This window comes from Pararge aegeria, chromosome 6 (assembly GCF_905163445.1).
Source record: "Pararge aegeria chromosome 6, ilParAegt1.1, whole genome shotgun sequence".
Classification (NCBI taxonomy): Eukaryota; Metazoa; Arthropoda; class Insecta; order Lepidoptera; family Nymphalidae; genus Pararge; species Pararge aegeria.
In genome coordinates, this window is record NC_053185.1 from 10442299 (window position 1) to 10462616 (window position 20318).

General features: G+C 32.7%; 3 protein-coding genes across 4 annotated transcripts; 2 read left to right on the top strand and 1 right to left on the bottom strand.

Moving 5' to 3' along the window:
- Positions 1–1499: 1499 nt before the first annotated feature.
- Positions 1500–5177, top strand: LOC120624482 (lys-63-specific deubiquitinase BRCC36-like). Its single transcript, XM_039891051.1, has 6 exons — positions 1500–1797; positions 1990–2200; positions 3561–3658; positions 4218–4328; positions 4640–4786; positions 5044–5177. Exons 1-6 carry the CDS (start codon positions 1696–1698, stop codon positions 5167–5169), a joined length of 795 nt encoding a protein of 264 aa, XP_039746985.1. The 5' UTR covers positions 1500–1695; the 3' UTR covers positions 5170–5177.
- On the bottom strand, positions 4581–9861 carry LOC120624481. 2 transcript variants are annotated; one of them, XM_039891048.1, is made up of 6 exons: positions 9571–9861; positions 9258–9495; positions 9006–9165; positions 8791–8901; positions 7629–7784; positions 4581–5476 (listed from the first exon to the last, which is right to left on the bottom strand). In XM_039891048.1, the coding sequence occupies exons 1-6, from the start codon at positions 9753–9755 to the stop codon at positions 5274–5276; spliced, it is 1053 nt and encodes a 350-aa protein (XP_039746982.1). In that variant the 5' UTR covers positions 9756–9861; the 3' UTR covers positions 4581–5273. The 2 variants fall into 2 exon arrangements, with proteins under 2 accessions (XP_039746982.1, XP_039746983.1); XM_039891049.1 differs by lacking the exon at positions 4581–5476 and adding an exon at positions 5518–5805.
- Positions 9862–10579: 718 nt separating this feature from the next.
- LOC120624372 (glutathione S-transferase LANCL1-like) lies at positions 10580–20006 on the top strand. The gene is made up of 8 exons (XM_039890877.1): positions 10580–10979; positions 11425–11610; positions 11852–12009; positions 14485–14623; positions 14710–14850; positions 15225–15410; positions 16144–16290; positions 17219–20006. The coding sequence occupies exons 1-8, from the start codon at positions 10890–10892 to the stop codon at positions 17399–17401; spliced, it is 1230 nt and encodes a 409-aa protein (XP_039746811.1). The 5' UTR covers positions 10580–10889; the 3' UTR covers positions 17402–20006.
- The last annotated feature ends 312 nt before the right edge of the window (positions 20007–20318 follow it).

The following is a 20318-nucleotide window of genomic DNA, read 5'->3' on the forward strand; positions in this document are numbered from 1 at the left end:
TAAATAAATGTCAGAAACAATGTTGAAACACAGTTATTCCATTGTTTTGAGTTTTTACTTGTCGTTGTGGTCGTTTTAATTGTCTTCGTTTTTGAAGTAAAACTTCTTTAGGCGCGACTAGGGAGTAACACAGATTTTTTTACGTCTGTGTAGTTTCCGCTATTTAAAAATAATAATTTGAATCCACTCCACGCTTCTTGACTCACGCCCGCGCCAGCTAGTGGCAAATATCATAATCAATTAGGATTATTTATTTCCAATGCTTTCAAACGGATCAATTGTGAATAGCAAAGTGAATAAAAATTCAACAGTTCATAAAAAATATTTTAAACTTGTTGTTGCTACTTCGTCAGCGTTGTATTTTGTTTTTGATGTGACATTAAATTTAGTTCTAGTTCTAAAAAAAAATTAAAGTATTCAGTATCGCTAAGCCTTAAATGAGGGGTTTGCTGCTGTCCGCTGAGTTCTGTCCTGTATCTCCAACCACAGTTTGGGCAAAAATAAACACATATTATAACCTCTATAGAACAAAAATAATTATTTAAATAGGTTCTAATTTGTCGTGAGTTATGGCGTAAAATCATCAAACACTTTCATCCCCTCTCCCAAAGAAACCGAGCTTAATGTCGGGATAAAAAGTATCGTATATTACTTCTAACACTTCCATGAATATATATACAAAGTTTCATGAGAATCGGCTTAGTAGTTTTTGCGTGAAAACGTAATAAACAAACTTACATTGACATTTTCCGTATTGAAGCCATTTTATTTTGCCAATTTTGGCCCTAATAGCAATGGTGAAGGTTCTCGTACTTAACGCTAGTGATGCAACTTTTGCTATTAAAGGTATCTTTCGAATTGCTTTTAACGGAAAATATACTATTAGTTTTTTAATGGACTTCAGGGATATAGCAATACTTCGTCATATACAACGTGTAAATGAAAACCGAAATAATTTTTCACAGGCTTTAGAGGAACATTATTAAATGTATCTGAGACTGAGACTTATCTGTGAAATCTAAACGCTAATAGTTTTTAAGTAAACCACTGCCATTTTTACTGAAAGAAATCAGGTACAACCCTAACATCATTTGCAAAACAAAATCAAGTAACTCCTGTCACTTATTTAATCAAGAAATTTATCGATTAAGGCCCTCTCCAGACGCATGAAAATTGCGAGTAAATAACAGCACAACAATTAGTAGTGATAGCCCAGTGGTTGAGTGACAGACCACCACCTCTCGCATGTATGTCGCAGGTTCGAATTCCGGGCACCTCTGACTAACATAGTTGCAGCAGCGAAGTCATTCATGTCCATGTGTCATTCACATGGACATGCGAACTAACATAGTTCACATGTCCATGTGAATGTCATGAAAGACCCCATCAGTTAAGTGTGATTAGAATGCCTACAACCCTGAGCCACAGACTTCAAAAATAAAATAAATAATTTGCCGTTAATTTAGTGACATAACCACAGACAGATTTATTAACAATTTGAAATTTAGATTATAGTTGCTTTTTGTAAACACTCTTCTAGCAAAACTATCTACCTACGCCTATTGGGGTCTTAAATTGTATTTTTCTAATAAGTATTTTCAAAGAAAAACAAACACTGCTTTAAAGCTGTTATTTATTGTCATTAACAAAAACAACAGCTGAATATTTTAGTTCATGAAATAGTGATTTAACGAAATGTTACAAAAAGTACTCTTGTCTACAGATGTGACTCTGGTATGTGTACAACATGCCCTGTCGACTGAAAAAGAGGAAATTATGGGATTACTTATAGGCGAGGTACGGTGAATTTATTCTCACTTGTCTCAGTGTGATGTGCCTAAGCTGTCAGTCCTGGGAGATACACTTAGCATAAAATTTAGTTTATCGAGTACTAAGTATTCCTTTACTGACTTATGTATGGCTTTGGTTACTGCCATGCTAGAATAAATGTCTATATAATAATAGTTCTCAGATTTCTGCTTATTACAGGTGCACAATAATAACACTTTAGTATCAATTGTATCATCTGTTATATTGCGACGACTGGATAAAAAACCTGATAGGGTTGAAATATCTGAGGAGCAACTTGTTCAGGCTACATTACGAGCTGAAGAATTAGCAGCAGAAGTAGGGCGACCACTGAGAGTTGTAGGCTGGTACCATTCCCATCCACACATTACAGTATGGCCATCACATGTTGGTGAGTATTTAAGAATAAAATACAGATTCATCACTTACTAGAATTGTTTCATCATCAATACCATCAACCTATTCTACTGCTAAGAACAACAAACTTACTACTTGTACAAAACAGAATTTAGAGCTGAGACCTGCCAAGCTACTTTAGTAGGGGTAAATAAATAAATGATTTAAAAAATTTTACAAATGTGCAAATATAATACAGCACAGTAGTGGCCAGCACTTTTTTTTTTATCATATACTGTGGTATGCTCAAGGGTTAAAATTAATAAATACTTTATAAATAAAGGTCAGGTTATGTTAGAGTAGGTAGAGCTTTTGGGCCCATAGGAAGTGAGCATCACTGATCGATCATACTTTATAATAATAATTATAAGACTGTGTTGATGGCATAGGCGTTATTTTCTAGGTACTACCCATATAATACATAAATTGATCTCGTAAATCTGCTGAGCTTTGGGTTTATTAAGGGGTAAGCTTTCTCCTTATCTCAGGAAGTCACTTTCTGTGGAAAGTGATGGAAATGAGTTCTCTGTCTTTCTATAGCAGTTTCTGTTAGCTTATCAATTTGTGTGTAGCTGTGTCAGTTGATATTTAGAATCCTTCCAAATAACCATTTTTCAAAGGCTTTGAACCTTAACCTGGTTTAATAGTTTTTTTGACACATGAAAAGAATTTTAATACTAAGATTAATCTTGGAAGTTTTGAATTTTTGAATTTTGCAAGGAGGAACCCAAGTTTAGTAGCTAGCACTAGAGCAATAGAGCCCAGCAGGGCTAGCAAGGGGAAGAGACAAAAATTATATCCCCCCATTAGTCCCCTGACAAGCAGTGGCGTGCATAGAGGGTATGCAGATGATATAAAATGAAGAAAATCTCCATTAAGAGTTGTAAAAAACTTAAGGAAAGGCATTGTAAGAGTTACAAAAAGCCTACCATCAAGTATTTATAACTCGTACTGGAGATTTTCTTCATTTTATATCATCTGCATACCCTGTGCGTATCCTCTATGCACACCACTGCCAACAAGGTATATAATTAACGTGTCCACCTGCTAAAGCATGGAAACATGGAATAGGAGAAGTGTACCCCTGTTTATACATATATTATTTGGATATTATTTCCAATTGTGTGTAATTGCTTTGAGAGTTGATAAAGCTGTGGAAGAAGATCAATTTTTACCCTTTCCCTGGGGATATGATTGTCTCCTGCCCATGCTAGCCATGCTGGTCTTCAAAGATCCCAATAAGATGATGGGATGAGACTATTGAAGGGATGGACAGGGAGATAATGTCCACACTTTTGCATTTAAAGTGCAAGAAGATTGATTGATTTGAGTTAAAATAATTATCTTTTTTACAGATCTTGCTACACAGTTTATGTACCAGAGAATGGACTCTAGCTTTGTAGGCATAATATTTGCAGTATTCCTTTCAGATCAGACGGCAAAAGCACCCTCAGTAAGATGTTTTTTTTATTTTCTAAATTACTAATAAAATTCAGGCTTTGAGAGCTGCTGAATGCAGAATAAAAACAATTGCTAGCATCAAACATTCCCCATACAGGCAGAGTAGTTGTGGCTGACCTGTGTTCAGGCTGGTTGTATTGTATCATCATTATCATCCAATTAGGCCCACTACAGGGACAGATCTCTCAGAATGAGAAATATTAATACTTAGTTTAAGGGTTTTGACTTGTTCCATGGGGACAACAGGATTTTATTCAAATATAAGTCTATTCTTTCCTAGCTTCACTAGATACAGAAGGTATCTAGATAGAAGAGGCTTTGATTCTGTTAACTTTATTTTTACATGCTACTTGAAACACACAGCTTGTGGTTATGAGCCCCTGCTTTCAGATATTGGTCCTAACCGCACATGCTTGAAATTCTGTTATATACAACCACACTTCTCAAATCTGATAGTCACTTAATATAATCGCCACGCAAAAAATATTAATACTATTTGTTTGAATGTACAACTGGAATAGGGATTTAACAAAAATTTTTTTTCTTTTTAGATACAAATAACTTGTTTTCAATCTATCAACGAAGGCTCCACTCAAAGCAGACGGGAAATAGAGATAGAAATAACAAATAACAATGATTCTCTTACAAATAATAACTTTCAGGTAATACTTTGGAAATGATGTAGTAATTAGCTAATGAACTTTTATTACAATTATATGTGAAGTATACATTTATTATTTAATTTACTCTTAAGGTTGGTCTTACCTCCAAGTAAACTAGCATGTACAGTACACTTTGGAACAGTCTAGATGTTTAGGTTTCTATCTTTGCATAATAAGCATGCATCCGTCTGACTGAATTGCTTAACCCAGAGGCAAAATTATAATTCCAAATCACAATAATAAAAACCATACTTAATGCCACATAATCAGATTGAATTTTATTGTTACTTATAATAATTTCACTTTAACAGATTTTGACACAGCTACCAGCTATATTAAAAGAAGAGGAAGATGAGGCATTTAAAAATGAAGCTGGTGAAATTGAAACAGATGATATAATTAACAAACAGCACAATTCAGCTGTGAGGACCATTGCCATAGGGCATATAGTTGAAAAGGTAATTATTTATTTAATATTAAACACTAATATATTGACATTCAATTGCTAGTCACTAAGAACATATTTTATAATAGACAATTATGCATTATTCGTAAACAGTTCAATTTAAAACCTGATAAATATCCATAGTACATTATCCATAAAATTATAATTAAGATATTAGGTTTACTATTTTCGATGATATTGTGAGTCGTTACATATCTCTGAAGAGGTTTTAAAATTAATTTATCAACATAATTTTTTTTATCTCCTAAGGTTTCACGTCCTATGTTAGAAGCACTGGTTGCACGGAATGCATTAAACAGCATTCGTCTAAGGGCACTAAAAAAACAACACCAGGAATTGATGTCTAGATTAGAGAATATGTCTTGTAATGTATAGTTTAAGTACATCTCAACTAAAAGTTTTAATAAATAATTCATTTGTATTACAATAAAATAATAATATTATATTTAAAATATTGTTATTTCTTTACCACAAATATACTACAATTCATTTTTATCAATCATTTCAAACCCATCAGATGAATCTACACTAGAAACACTTCTTCTCTTTTTTGCATCCTGGGGATTGTATACCATGTTAACAACAGCTCCCTTGATATTTGATAGCATACTGAAAGCAGCATTGGTCCAAATGCCAGATGGTTGCACCTCTAAGGAAGATTGGTACTGTTCAGGTTGCTGTTCTGAAAAGAAAGGTTTAATAATGTCTACTGTCTATAAATTATGGGCGTAATATTAAAGCCACTCTTCACTTTGACTGAAACTAACTCTACTAGTGCAAGCGTGTCGCAGTAGTCAGTCTTGTCACCACACTGTTCATACTTCATAATTTCTAAATATAACAGCATATTTTGCACAGACGACAGTACGGATGACGCAGATTATAAAGGTCATGCTCAGGTCTCCCAAAGGTCTGCATGCGTCGCTACAACCCTAAGGGGGTTCGGGTCTGCAATTCTCGAAATTTGATTTTTCCATGTTGTCGTATATTGCCTTTGTCCTTTGTTCCGCCCTGCGAAAACAAACTCCTACTCTATAAGACAATAATTAAGCCACTATAGCCAGAAGGAATCCATCCATGGAACTTGGCAATCAGCATGCAATTCCAATATAAATATATTTATACAAAAAGCCCTGAATTATACCTTAAAATAATGTTTCATGTCTGACACAACTGAAATGCATTATGTAATTTGTAATTTAGAATTCTGCTATACTAGACCATCATAGTGTTATTTTTCGATGGGAGGTTTTTCCCACTGAAGATGTGGTTTGTTATTGCCAATCACCCACAAAAAAAACCTACAGACTGATAGTTTCATAACTTAAATAAGAGCAAATCACCCAATCAGGCATTTGTTAGGTTCATAAAAGCAACATGGGTTGCCCCATGCTAATTGTAGTGCTAAGATTGTTTATAGACTAGGGAGTAAAAAATAAGCATTCGTGCAAACTCTGTTAGCTGTCTTTGCACGATCCTTGCAGTGGGAAAAGTATGGTTCTAGTTTTAAACATGCCAATTGAGTTGTTGGCACCACTATGTACTTTTATCATGAATGAAATAGTTCTTATCATAGAAAAATGCTGGGTTCCTATAGGACAACAATTATGTTAATACTTCTTTAAGCTAAAGTGGTTTTACAGATTTTGATAAAACTAAGGAGTTATTTCCGATTTATGAATAATAATAATAATAATAATAATAATAATAGAAATACATCTTTACCCTGCTGAAAACAAACCAATGTTACCAATGGAAATGATTCTGACAAAGAACAACAAATAAATAAACTACGACAATACACACATCGCCATCAAGCCCCAAAGAAAGCGTAGCTTGTGTTTGGGTACTACGATGACTGATGAATATTTTTATGAATAATATACATAAAATACTTATAATATACAGATAAACACCCAGACACTGAAAAACATTCATGTTCATCACACAAACATTTTCCAGTCGTGGGAATCGAACCCACAGCCTTTGACTCAGAAAGCAGGGTCGCTGCAAACTTCGCCAATGGTCCGTCAACAATTATTCTTATGCTAAGGCCCATATATACTCACTGCTTAGCATTAGGCGAAAGTATTACTTCACAAAGAACTATGCTGAGATACCTAAGCACTTTCACTTACCAACTTAAATAAACGGGTCTAAAGGGCATTGCTTTGCTACGCACAAGCATAGTCATAGTTTAAGAAGTACAACTTTCCTTATTTTTTAAATCATCATGGAAATCAATTTTTATTTCAAATGAATATTATTGACTATCAAGTTAAAATTATAACACTTATGAACATTTTATTTAAAAATAGTAAAGTCTAGAATTTTACAAAATATATTAAAATTGAACGCTACTTTGATCAAGTTGACATGCGTTAATGTTAACATCTGCTCTCCTCAGGCTGTGAGATCAATTCTTGAGAGTTTGTATTTTTATGGATTCATTATTGATTTGTGGCATAAATCCACATGCATGCTATATTATTAAAGTGAAAACGTTTTTAACAATATGGTAAATCAATAAGTCCACAAAACTTTGTGCGCTTCACTTAGTATTAGGTTGTCTTTCAACTAAAGTAGATGCTATTAAGGTCCTGTCTATTTAAGGGAATGTAATGCTAAGACTAGATGCTAAACACATACTTGGTGTAAGCAATGACTATTTATCTGGGCATTGCTTAGCAACGACTATTATTATCTGTACGACTGTACTGACTATTCTTCTGCTTATCCACCCTCAATCCCTCCACCAATCGAGTGTATGCCTCTCCTCTCAGGAGTAAATATATACACATATTACTAAACACAGTTTAGAACTTTTTGCTAACCTTCTGGTATATATTCATCTTCACTAGAATCTGTAACATCAACATCTTTTGAAAGTGTTTGCATTTTTTCTATAGATAAATTTCTTACAAGAGAACTACTATTATCTGAACTATCACTTGCATCTTCTATTGGCAAATCTTCTGGTTTCCAATAATCTGAAAGCAAGAAAAAGTATTTATTATCATCAATATGAAAAACCAAAATCCTGCATCTGACAATAAAAACTACTGAAATTTTGAAATCCCTGCCTTTTTTTTTATTCTTTAAATATGATTATTTGATTTGATCAGCAGTTACAGTTAAATTCATCTGCCTGCTAGAATAAGTAAATTGACAGAATGAACAAATGGCTGAATTATGTGGTATTTGTCAGATGTATTGAGGATAACCAGGCTACTATTTATTCTGGAAATCCAACCCTATGATGTTCAAACAACATTAAGAATAATTATTAATAATAATAAGATTACTATCTAGAATTTCTAAAATTATCTAAAATCTGTATAAAAGATCTCTACCAGTAACCCTAGGCATTTAGTGTTGGAGGGAAGGAGAATAGATTTGACAATAATAAAAAGAGGGACTCAAGCTAATGCTAAAAATAAAAATATAGTTAAATTAAGAAAAAATTAACTATGTTGAAAACCCATCACAACAGGTTCAACTATTATTTTTATTACAAGGCAACAATTTTATCAATAAAATGTTTAGCACATGTTTTAACAATTATTGTAATTCTATGGCACTTTCACAAATACAACACAAATGAGATATTTATTCAAGATGTAAGTCGTTATTCTATAACCCAACCTCTTAGCTGAGAATCTATGTGTTAGGAAGGTCTATAAAAGTGCTCTGTTTTTGAAGGAAGCAACTTTTTAGACTGCAGTCACTCTGTCTGTAGTGTTTTATCAGTAGATAGAAAAGATTTCATGAAAAACCCAATCTTAAGTTGTAGTAATGAATAGTGTTACAGACTCATTTTTCTGAAGTTAAGAGACTGAAGAGTTTTATTTTTAATTATAAAAATTTCTTTAGCTGATTTTTGAAAAGCAGCCTAAGGAATAGCAAAAACCAGAAATGGACATTGCATCAACTTTTAAAAATGATTTTAATAAATCTTATGTACCTACTTATGTATCAAATGAAAAAATTACTCACCTAAACTTTGTCTATCATCTGACAATGGCTTCTGATCTGGTTCAATAGTCAATAAATCTAAATTTACATCAGATGCATCTGGTACTAGCCCCTCCAATTCAAACTCAGATTCTAGAAATTAATTATTATTCATTAATTAAAAATATGCTGTTAATCCTGTAATATAAAGAAGTAAATAATGTAATTCATTATTTGTTTGTTTATGGAAAACGTACCTGCATTCTGTTGAACTTTTTTATACACCCTTATTATTGGTGGAATTAATTTATGCAGGAAAAACAACATGGTAAATAGCAAATAGAGTAATGTGTATCCACTAGTATACCTTCCAATGAAGAAAATTATGTTCAATATGATTTGGAGAAGTAGAAATGCCTGAAAGAAGTTTCAACTTATTATTCTCCTGGAAAACTGTAAAACTAATCTAAAATTATATTTCTTCAAATTTGGTATTTTTAAAGACTTACTTTGGTATGATTATCATTGCGTAAATAAACAAATTCTTTGCAATGTCTTTTAATCCAGTTGCTAACAGCAGACACTGCTGTATTAATTTTCCGATTATCATGCGAAGCTAAGCGTTTTAGACATGACGTAGTACGATGCTTATACTTTAACCAAGTTTCAAATGCATCGCAACTTATAAATACAATTGAAAATCCGATTATAAATTGTAATAAATTCAGTTGTCGATACAAGCACACCCTACAAAAAAAAGAAAAAAGTAATTAAAAAGTTAATAAAGTAATTGCGTAGTACATAAAATGCAAAAACACTTACATAAAAACAATATTAAAAAATAGAAAGAATAACAATGACATCCACATTTTTTTCCACAGTAAAACATCCTCGAGAATACTTATCAAAATTATAAGTAAGTAGGATGAGGAATTCTGTTTCATTTCAAAACTCGTTGGGGATTTCCGTATCAAAAACGATTTCAAGGAGGCCAACATTTTGTTCATTTTTATTTGAAATCATCCCCAGGATGGCTCTTTTTCTTTACACAACTAGAAACTGATTTATTTATTTACACTGCAATAGACTAAAGCACACGCACAGATTAGTTGACTAAAAAATTGTAACTTCACAGTTTTTTATTTTTTTTTATTTTACGGCCATGGATCCAAGTCCTTCAAGGCCTTTCAAAAAAATATTACAGTTTAGCTTTAAAACTAAGATAAGTTTAAATATTACATTTTAGCTTAAAAAACTTCGCAATTCACACTGAGTGAACTGTAAAGTTTTTTACACCAAAGATCTCATTCTCATATATACAGCCATGTTCTGTGATGATATCTTACTTTAACACAAATATTATTTGAATATTATTTCCACTTGTGCGCCAATGCTCTGAGCGTTGATAAAGCTACGCAGAAGATACATTTTTATCCTTTTCCCGGGGAGATAATTGTCTCCTGCCTATGCTAGCCGTGCAGGATAGAACAAAAAAATAAAAATTAAGGAAGCATTTGTAACATGGCTTGGCAACTGTCGGAAAATTAGTGAGTCTTAGATTTAATGACAGAGAAGAACAAAGTTCAACCTTATGCGAGATAGATACACGAGGTTACTGTCGGAAACCCTGGGCCTTGCGTTAGCAGTGATCCAATTAAATCTCAAGTTTTCAAAAACTCGGCTTTGAAAGTGTTAATTGGTGTGTTTAGTTAAGTGATATGTTTCATGTGCAGTGTACGGATATAACTGATAAAATCATTGTTCTTAGAATAAACACGGATAAAGGACTATAATCTATTACCAAAATAAATCACAGGTACTGAACCAAAGAGCACTTACTTCTAACGTCTCACATCCTTGAAATTGTCAGTGTCATTTGTGAGTGTCATACAATTTGTGCAAAACATATGCAAAACAAAACAATTTGATAAAATTATTATAATCTCCAAGGTCCAAACTTTTGACCGCTCCGGCCTCTGAGCCCAAGTTAAATTTGAAATTGCTCGTAGTTGATGGCGTTTAAAACAATTGCTTACCTACGATTTCTACTTATTCATTAATTTAATATGTTAATGTTAAGCTCAATGTACTTTTTGTAACTGTTTTATTGATTTTACTCTAAGTTCTGCAGTCTGCACAAAATGTCTAGCAAGGAAGCATTTCAGAATGAGATGGATGATTTTTCGTCCAATTCTGCATGTTATTATATGCTTAATCATGCGAAGGATGCGGTAAGTTAATTGAAATGTAGTTAAATGATGCCGTATACAAATGTCCAAACTAACTGAGCATGTCTTCTGACTGAGTCTAACTGAATAGTTTGATCGCGGACTGTTTACTGACCTGTCAGATTCGTTAGTTTACTATTTTAGTTAGTTTAACAAAATGAGCAAGATTAATTAAGGTAGAACTGGATCCACACCAAAAAAACTTCACCACATGGGCAGTGGTATAGTTGTTCTCCTGCAGCTTAGTCTTGTTCAACTCATGAGATTTCATCTGGAGAAGTTTTTGATAGAGAAGAATATTTTCTATAGAGGGTAATCTGTGAGATATGTATGAAAATTATGTTAAGTCTTTAATTCACTTCATTTTGGAAATGAAATAAAAAAGCATTAAAACTTATTTGTTGCACTATAATATAAATTGCATTTGACTAGTACTCCATATTTTTAGATCTCCGAAATTTTTTCTACAAAATTACAAAACTATAAAAATGCTAAATTGGCATACTTAACATCTCAGGAAGTGGAGGATGTATTTAATCATGACGGGACTGTTTACACTGGTTCTGCTGGATTGGCATTTTATTATTTAATGTCTTCATTTGGTAAGAATGAAGAATGTAATGAGATTTTACAGGTATGAGATGAATTTAATAATTTGCATTTATTTGTAAGTTTATCCCATAAGAAATTACCAATTATGGTTTTTACAGTCACTGGGTTGTTCAACATAATAACCATGTTTGATCTTTAGCATGAGATGTTGTACAGAAATTAATTTTGTATGGTTTCAATTGTCAAATAAAAGCTCAAAGCTCAAAGCTCAAATTAGTTTTGTAATATTTTTGGTTAGTATTAACCAAATGTAATTTTTTTAGAAGGCATTAGAATATGTTGACCTTAATAACTTAAAAGGAAGACGAATAAGTTTCCTGTGTGGTGATGCTGGTCCCTTAGCAATAGCTACTGTAATTTCATACAAACTTGGGCAACAACGGCCAGACTCATTACCTCAGTATGGACATTTAGCAAAAAGGTGAAATAAACCCTTGTTCCAAAATGTAATGCTTGTAATATTTATTATGTCAATGGAATTGTAATAGTAGTAGTTGTGCAATGTTTATGAACGATTTTGAACAGCTTGAACTTTTTTATTATTAATATTATTTTTTTATACTACGACAATACACAAATCGCCATCTAGCCCCAAAGTAATTGATACTAAGATAACTGATGAATACTTTTGCGAATGATATACATAAATACTTTTAATATAGAGATAAACACCCAGACAATAAAAAACATTCATGTTCATCACACAAACATGTTCCAGTTGTGGGAATCGAACCCACGGCCATTACCCAGAAAGCAGAGTCGCTGACCACTGCGTTGGTCGGCTGTCAAATTGTTTTCATTTCAGAAAGTATATTATGCTTTTATAGTTACCTACTAACATACTAGAATAGGCTTTCCTAGGCCCAGGTATGTCAAATCTTATGAGAACATTCGTTTTTTTATTAAAGAACAATACTTTATGTCTCATTTTACAATAGATTATTTTAATCTAAGGCACAGCAACAACAGAATTAGGTAAACATTTGAAAAGTACAGTATAATCTAGCGAATTGTTGTTGATAATGGTTATGAATCTATCAGTTACCTAGCCCAATCTTGGGTACCTCAGGGTTCTCATTTAGGGCCTCTATTATTTCTGGTTTTTATTAACGACATAACAACTGGAGTGAAAAACTGTTCTTGCTCATTATTTGCAGATGACCTGAAAATTTATAAAACCGTAAAATCGGAAGATGACATTAATTTGATACAAGATGACCTGAATAGAATAGTTAAATGGTGTCAATTGTATGGCTCTTAATGCTAAAAAATGTTTTCAAGTAAAATATACAAGAAAGAAAAAACCACTTGACTCTAGTTACTCAATCGGTAATGTTGTACTGCAAGATGTACCGGAGATCCAAGACTTAGGAGTCACTATTGACAACAAGCTAAATTTCAGATCACATGTGAATAATGTTGTTACTAAAGCCGCGATTCTGGGGTTCTTAAAACGTAATACGAGGGGGTTTTCCATTAAGACTAAAATGATATTATATAATGCCATAGTGAGAAGCAGCCTCGAATACGCAAGTACTATCTGGAATCCTGCTTACAGCGTGCACTCGCAGCGCCTTGAAAGTATACAGCGCGCTTTTACTCGGCACCTGGCTTTTTATATCAGTGGCCTTTCACACAGACAGCCATATAATCAGCGATTGGCAGTGTTTAAAATGACATCTCTTCGAAACAGGCGGGATATTCTTGATCTGTGCTTTTTACATAAAATATTACAAAACAAAATTAAATGTAACAACCTTCTCAATTATATATCTCTGACTGTCCCGCGCCGGTACACCAGAAGTTGCAAATCCACAATTTTTTTTCATATACCATTTACTAAATCCCATCTCGGAAAACAAGCGCCTATTATACGTATTTGTGCGAAATACAACGAGTTATCTAAAAAGATCTAGCATCGATATCTTCCATGACTCACCCACAGCTTTTAGAAAAAAACTCACCGAACACTTATCGGTGAGTTAAATTTTTTTTTGCAAATTAAGTTTATATGACGCTTTGTCAATGCTATGTATACTTGTCATTGACGTGCATATCAGTCCATGTGTTCGTGTGTGTGCTATGTTTAAAAAACGTGTAATATGCATGTTGTTAGTGCTTTTAAATAAATAAATATATAAGATGTGGTTAAACAAACCATTTAAACATTAATGATACAATACTAGTGTGAAATAGGTAAGTTCATTATACATTAATATTTTCAAGTAGGCTTAGGTATATAGCAATTTATTTTCTATAATAAAACATAATACATTTTAAAGCTTTTTAAGGTTAATGGACAGTGGTTATCATTTAAAAACAGGTGTCCTGGTGACTGTTCACCCAATTATCCCTACTTCCCTACAAATATTATAAATGTCAATGTAAGTTTGTTTGTTACGCTTTCACGCAAAACTACTTAATCGATCCCCATGAAACTTTGTATACATATTCTTGGAAGTGTTAGAAGTAATATAGGATACTTTATATCACGACATTAAGCTCGGTTCCTTTGGGAAAGGGGATGAAAGTGCTTGATGATTTTACACCATAACTCCGACAAATTATACCAGATTTAAATTTTTATTTATTGTACTATAGAGGTTAGAATATCTGTTTAATTTTGCCCAAACTGTGGTTGGAGATATAGAACAGAACTCCTCAGCGGAAAGCAGCAAACCCCTAATTTAAGGCTTAGCGATATTGAAGACTTTAGAACTGCAACTCAATTTAATGCCATATGAAAAACAAAATCAAACGCAGACGAAGTCGCGGGCAACAGCTAGTAATACAATATAAGTGTCATATCAAATATGTTAAGTATACAATATGAATATAGAGATAAACACCATGTAGATAAAAATATCAAATAATTTTTGTTTTATTATTGTTTTAGACTGATGAATCTTACTTCACTGTTAAATGAATCACCCGATGAACTGCTATATGGAAAAGTTGGATATCTTTTTGCTGTACTGTTTGTTAATAAACATATCAGTGGTAAAGAAGTTATTCCTGTGAATCATATTGAACAGGTATTTTATAAACTTACTGCTAGAAATTTTATAAGAAATTTATCTGGCTAAAATTAATATTTTATAAGCTATTCAATCCCTTACAGATTATTGCCTCCATCCTTAAATCTGGTAAAAAGTTTTCACAACAAATGAAATCAAAAAGTCCACTTCTATGGCAATGGCATGACAAAATATATTTGGGAGCAGCACATGGCATGGCTGGGATTTTGTATATGCTACTGCAGGTTGTACTGACTTATGCCTATTTCTGTGTTTTCTGGTCATTAATAAATGTTTCGTTGATTTATCAAGAAAAAACGTTATCCCTTTGAAATCTCTAACGGATCTCTGAATATTTTGCAGTCTCTATAATATAACATGATAAAATGTCCGATACCAACTTCAATTTGTTATTAAAGTAATAAAGGTTAAAATTACCGTCAAAAAGATTTAAAATTGCGTATCGCGGCTTGAGGTAGAAGCACTGAGAATCCTGAGATATAGATTCAGCCATTCATCATCCAATATAATAAATATTTTTAAAAGTCTTTTGGTAAAGTAAAGGAAGGACTGAGTGCTTTTCGTGATAAAAAAAATATTGTTTGAATTTTGTTTTCAGGCTCGCGCATACATTCATGTGGATGATGTACGAAGTTTTCTAAAACCCGCAGTTGATTGGCTACTAAGTCAACAATTTCCAAGTGGAAACTATCCATCGTCATTAGAAAGTGCTTCCGGTGACCGATTGGTACAGTGGTGCCATGGCGCGCCTGGATTTGTACCTCTGTGTATATTAGCTTATCAGGTACCTACGAGTAGTAATGTAGTTCCTTATGTTTGAAATGGTACTATACGTGATACGTGCTTGCCTCACCGCCGCCAAGTAAAATCATCGCATACATAATTATTGATATGAAGGAATACGGCAAGAGCGTCGTCCTTTTACAATCATAATTCAAAGAATACAGAAAAAAAATCGATACTTAATGCCGTTAAGGAAGCGGTAATCCGCGATAGCCTAGAGGTTAGGGCTTCCACTAACCTTTTGGGGGGCCTCCATTCGATAACACATTGTTTCTTTTCGGAACTATACGCAACAACGCGCATACCTCAAGAGTTCTCCATGACGCGACGTTTAAATTCTACCAATCTGCACCTGACCAGTGTTGTGGATGGCTTCAACACTTACATTTTCAGACGGCCGATTGGCGCAGTTTGCAGCGACCCTGCTTTCTGAGCCCAAGGCCGTGGGTTCGATTCCCACTACTGGAAAATGTTTGTGTGATGAGCATGTTTTTCAGTGTCTGGGTGTTTATATGTATAAAATTCAACGAATATTCTATGTATTTATGTATATAATTCATAAGAATATTCATCAGCCATCTTAGTACCCATAACACAAGCTACGCTTACTACTTTGGGGCTAGATGTGTGTATTGTCGTAGTATATTTACATTATGAGAGAGCATACCGATGCTCTATAGTGAGCCGGTAGTAATGTGTTACTAATGATTACGATATGATTTAACTACTTACAGGTATTCGAGGAAGAAAAATATTTAAAAATTGCCATCCACTGTGGCGATGTAATCTGGCAACGAGGATTATGCACAAAAGGCTATAGCCTCTGTCATGGAGTGAGTGGTAACGCTTACGCATTTCTGCAACTATATCAGGCCACTAAGGTATGGCATTATAAGTTTGTAGTTGCCCAAGCCAAGTTAGGTCTGGCCGTCCGTCTGTACGTTTTTCATAGCCGTATATAAACTTAACTTCGGAATTAAAAAGATAAAGAAAGCAAAAAACAACAGCTTAAAACGAAATAGAATTTTAAAGTAATAAAAAATAAAATATTTGAAAAGGCTCTTAATCAATAAATAGGTAACAGAATATTTTAAAGAAAGGTTTAATCGAAAAGAACAAAAGAGTTCTTTTCGATTAAACCTTGTGGCTCTTGTCACTAATTTAATCTTTTATAAAGGTACGCATCGAGTTGCGTAGGTACTATGCGCGTCGTCGATATATACAACGTGTAACTGAATTACGAAATATTAATGATCATATCTTAAATGCTCATATCATCTTTATATATATATTTCTTGTGTGCGTGTGTATGTCACTGAACTCCTCTCCTAAACGGCTGGACCGATTTGAATAAATTTTTCGGTATGCGTTTGGGTGGCACCCTGGATGGTGTAGATTCACAAATCAGCCCGACGGATGGCGCTGGGGTCCGCTAGTATATACATAAATAACAGTAAAAATTACAAGTCGTCTTTATTCGTCGTGATTTTAAAAAGCTTAATATAGCAAATAATTTAGACTGCCGTATGTCTATTGGGAGCGCATTCCACCGTTCAATGGCTTATGTGCAAAACTGTTGAGGTAAGAATAGTTTTTATAAATTGCCATACCCCTGAGGGTTATGGTAAGAACGGGTTTAATATAAAGGTCTTAGACTTCTAAAAATAAAAATACTATCATCATTCCATTCATATCCTATAACTTAAATGCTCTAGTTTAAATAAAAGCTCCTAACTGGTTTTAGAAAAAGTGTAAATTTAGAAGTTTCAAAAATTCAACTAAAAAATAAATACGACACAATATTTTCAGAAACCTGCGTACTTATACAGAGCATGTTGCTTTCTGGAGTGGTGTGCTGTGGAACGTCCTGGAGCCGAGTTGCATAAGCCCGATAGACCAGCGTCATTATTCGAGGGGCTACTGGGTCGCATATACTTAGTTGAAGATATTATAAATCCCTTGCAGTCCAAATTCCCAGCATTTTGTCTGTGATTTTTTTTTAAATTTAGTTTATTTATTTATATAGTTGCAATTGTTGTAGAAATTACAGTTAAATGTTTGCGGGTCTGTTTATTTGTTTGTAAACCAATCAACTTGATTTTTGGCATAGTTAAGTTAGTTGAATGTTCAGAGAGAATAACATAGACTTCTTTTTATCTCAGGAAAACAATCGGTTCCCACGGGATTTGTAAGAAAGCGTAATAAACGCGGCCAATAACTAATATTTATACATATTCAATTATCAGCTAACTATAACAACTAATATTTATATATAATCATTTGAATTATCAAATTATAGATCGCATGTCGACCATAATGGTCATTTTTCAACAACAAACTTTTTGTCATTTTACACTAATGAATTTCAGGAGTACCGAGGGTTTTAACAATTTCATGGATATTTTACAAGCAATTTGCAAACACTTGGGCTACGATTGCCGTGTTCAAATCAGCCAGTTGCACAATGTGGTTATTTGCATTTTAAAATATGTTTTATGTTGTTAAAAATAAATTTAAATTTAACATGAAATAAAACAATTTGTAATTTATACTCAATAATACATTTATTTTCTCTAGACTTATATTTTAAGATAAACAACAACAATACAAAAACTAAGCAGTACTATATAGGGAAGATAAAATTTATCCACATAAAAAATATAGTTAAACATTACAGTAAATCTCTAGGAAAGTACATATTAAGATATTTTTAGTGTAGACATTAATTTATTATTATAAAAAGATTAATGATGTAACATTTGTGTATATTTGAACATCATAAGGTCAAAACAACAAGTATACAAACATCCTGGCCCAAATATTTTATGGGTCTCTAATCCCAAACACACAGTCTACTTGATGTAATATAATATTCATTGAATATTTAAATATCAATATGAAGGCAACGAAAGAAGAATCATTTGTCATTTGACACTAAATAAATTCTTTTGAGTTCATGAGACCAAAAGTGTATCTATACATATAATAAAATGATAACTAGCAGTGTCTGTACATCAAAGATTTGTAGCAAGGTATATAACGTAAATATGCAATTTTTGAAATTTATGTCTATTTGTCAGTATGTCTGCTGTCTGATTTGAATGCAGTTTGGTACATTTATAGCTTATACTTGGGGTTGAAATAAAAAATACTTTTCATCTCGAAAAACAATAGGATTCGTTCGGGAATTGCGTTAAAAGTTCATATGGTTACCTTAAAAATAAAAACATTCGAGGACATAGTCGCGGGCAACATCTAGTTATAATTAAAACTTCTCCTTAATTTTAATAAACATTCGGTCTCGTGAACTTGAAAAGATAAGTAATTATGTTACTTTCAAAATATGATTCAAAACACAAAGAACACCCATTACCGGCCCACTACAGGGCACGCCTATCCTCCCACAACAAGAAGGGCAGAAGAATCATATACAAATATATTTTTTCTATAGTGATAGCAAAAAAAACAATTATTTTACGATTGTAGTTTGTTTGCCTTTTATGAAGTGATAATGAAATAAAATAAAATATGTAATTTACAATGTAATCCATCAGTTATTTTATTAAACTCCATCAGTTACACTTTAAATGAACAGATATAGGTATATAAAAAGTATTGGTCTGATATAAAAATGGTTACGTACGAAATAAAGTTTAGAAATTATATTATTACATACAGTTATAATTTTTGTACATTACATATTAAAACTAGATTATTATGATAAAATGCTAACATTTATTAATTTATTTATATAACTAAAAGCATACCTACACGCGCAAGATCTTGCGGACGAAGATAAATACAAATAATAATTTTATCTTTTCCTATTTTATCCGTCTATGACATAGAAATGCCGTGAAATAAGATTTAGTTGTTCCTATCCACACTTGTTCTTATGCGACTACTTGACTATAATTTAACCGCGTTAAGAAAGTTTGCTCTCAGGCTCGGACTGGGTTTTGATTAAATATTGGTTTTAAAAAAATTGTCTTGGACAAAAACTCGTAAAGTGTCACATTTCGAAGATATAAGCTGCGAAAGTTTTAATTTTTTACGAATAATTCTTTCAAAAATGGATAGTTAACGCCAATACAAAAATTAGATAAATTACATTAGAAAGATAAACGTCAGTTTTTTTTTTTTTGGAATTAAATGAATTTCTTAAAATCATAGTAAATACTTTGAAAATTGACATTGAAGAGCATTTCTTTTGGTCCATGCATGCCAATGCCAAAAGCCATGCCGCTTTTTAAGGTTTTATTTTTTACTTTGATAAGAATTAAATGCTTTCCTAATATTATAAATGCAAGTGTGTTTGTTTGGTTGTTTGTCTTTCTTTTACGCCCTAAACTAAATAAAATCTCCGTCCTTTCAATTACTCTGTGCCAAACATCAAGTACCAACTTAGAAGGATGGAGAATAACATACGCTTTATTTTAATCGAGGAAAACAACCAGTTCCCACGGGATTTTTAAAATACTGTGATGAAGGCGAACGAAAAACGGAGCTTGTACTATTTTAAGACGGATGTGGATGAAATGCGTTAATACTAAAGGATTACAAGAACAAAAATTAATAATACAGATTCAACAAAGTTAGCTGTACTTTTAGTTAACTATAAATTACTATTAATTCTGTTTTTTATTGATTTTATACATACAAAATATAAAATCAGCGTCCTGCGCTAATAATCAACTTTATTAATCTTAGAGTGATTCAAACAAACCATCTGCGGCAGGAGAATGGAATGATTATTTTTGAACAAGGATGTGTATATATTTGAAAATACGAGGTACCTATTCGAAACAAAAACTAAAACTTTGGAAGCCGATATCTTTGAAATTTGACTACTAGTATTGGTCCAAGAATCTATATATATAAAAGAGAAAGTGTGTGGGTATGTTCCGTA

Bases quoted from the DNA above. Each gene is read 5' to 3' on its own strand.
- LOC120624481 (XM_039891048.1), bottom strand. From the start codon at position 9,755: ATGAACAAAATGTTGGCCTCCTTGAAATCGTTTTTGATACGGAAATCC. The intron at 9,166-9,257 runs GTAAGTCTTTAA...AACTTCTTTCAG, and splicing joins GCAATGATAATCATACCAAA to GCATTTCTACTTCTCCAAAT. The intron at 5,477-7,628 runs GTTAGCAAAAAG...CTTTCTTTTCAG, and splicing joins AGATGAATATATACCAGAAG to AACAGCAACCTGAACAGTAC.
- LOC120624482 (XM_039891051.1), top strand. From the start codon at position 1,696: ATGTTACAAAAAGTACTCTTGTCTACAGATGTGACTCTGGTATGTGTA. The intron at 1,798-1,989 runs GTACGGTGAATT...TGCTTATTACAG, and splicing joins TGGGATTACTTATAGGCGAG to GTGCACAATAATAACACTTT. The intron at 2,201-3,560 runs GTGAGTATTTAA...TCTTTTTTACAG, and splicing joins AGTATGGCCATCACATGTTG to ATCTTGCTACACAGTTTATG.
- LOC120624372 (XM_039890877.1), top strand. From the start codon at position 10,890: ATGTCTAGCAAGGAAGCATTTCAGAATGAGATGGATGATTTTTCGTCC. The intron at 12,010-14,484 runs GTGAAATAAACC...TTATTGTTTTAG, and splicing joins TATGGACATTTAGCAAAAAG to ACTGATGAATCTTACTTCAC. The intron at 16,291-17,218 runs GTATGGCATTAT...CAATATTTTCAG, and splicing joins AACTATATCAGGCCACTAAG to AAACCTGCGTACTTATACAG.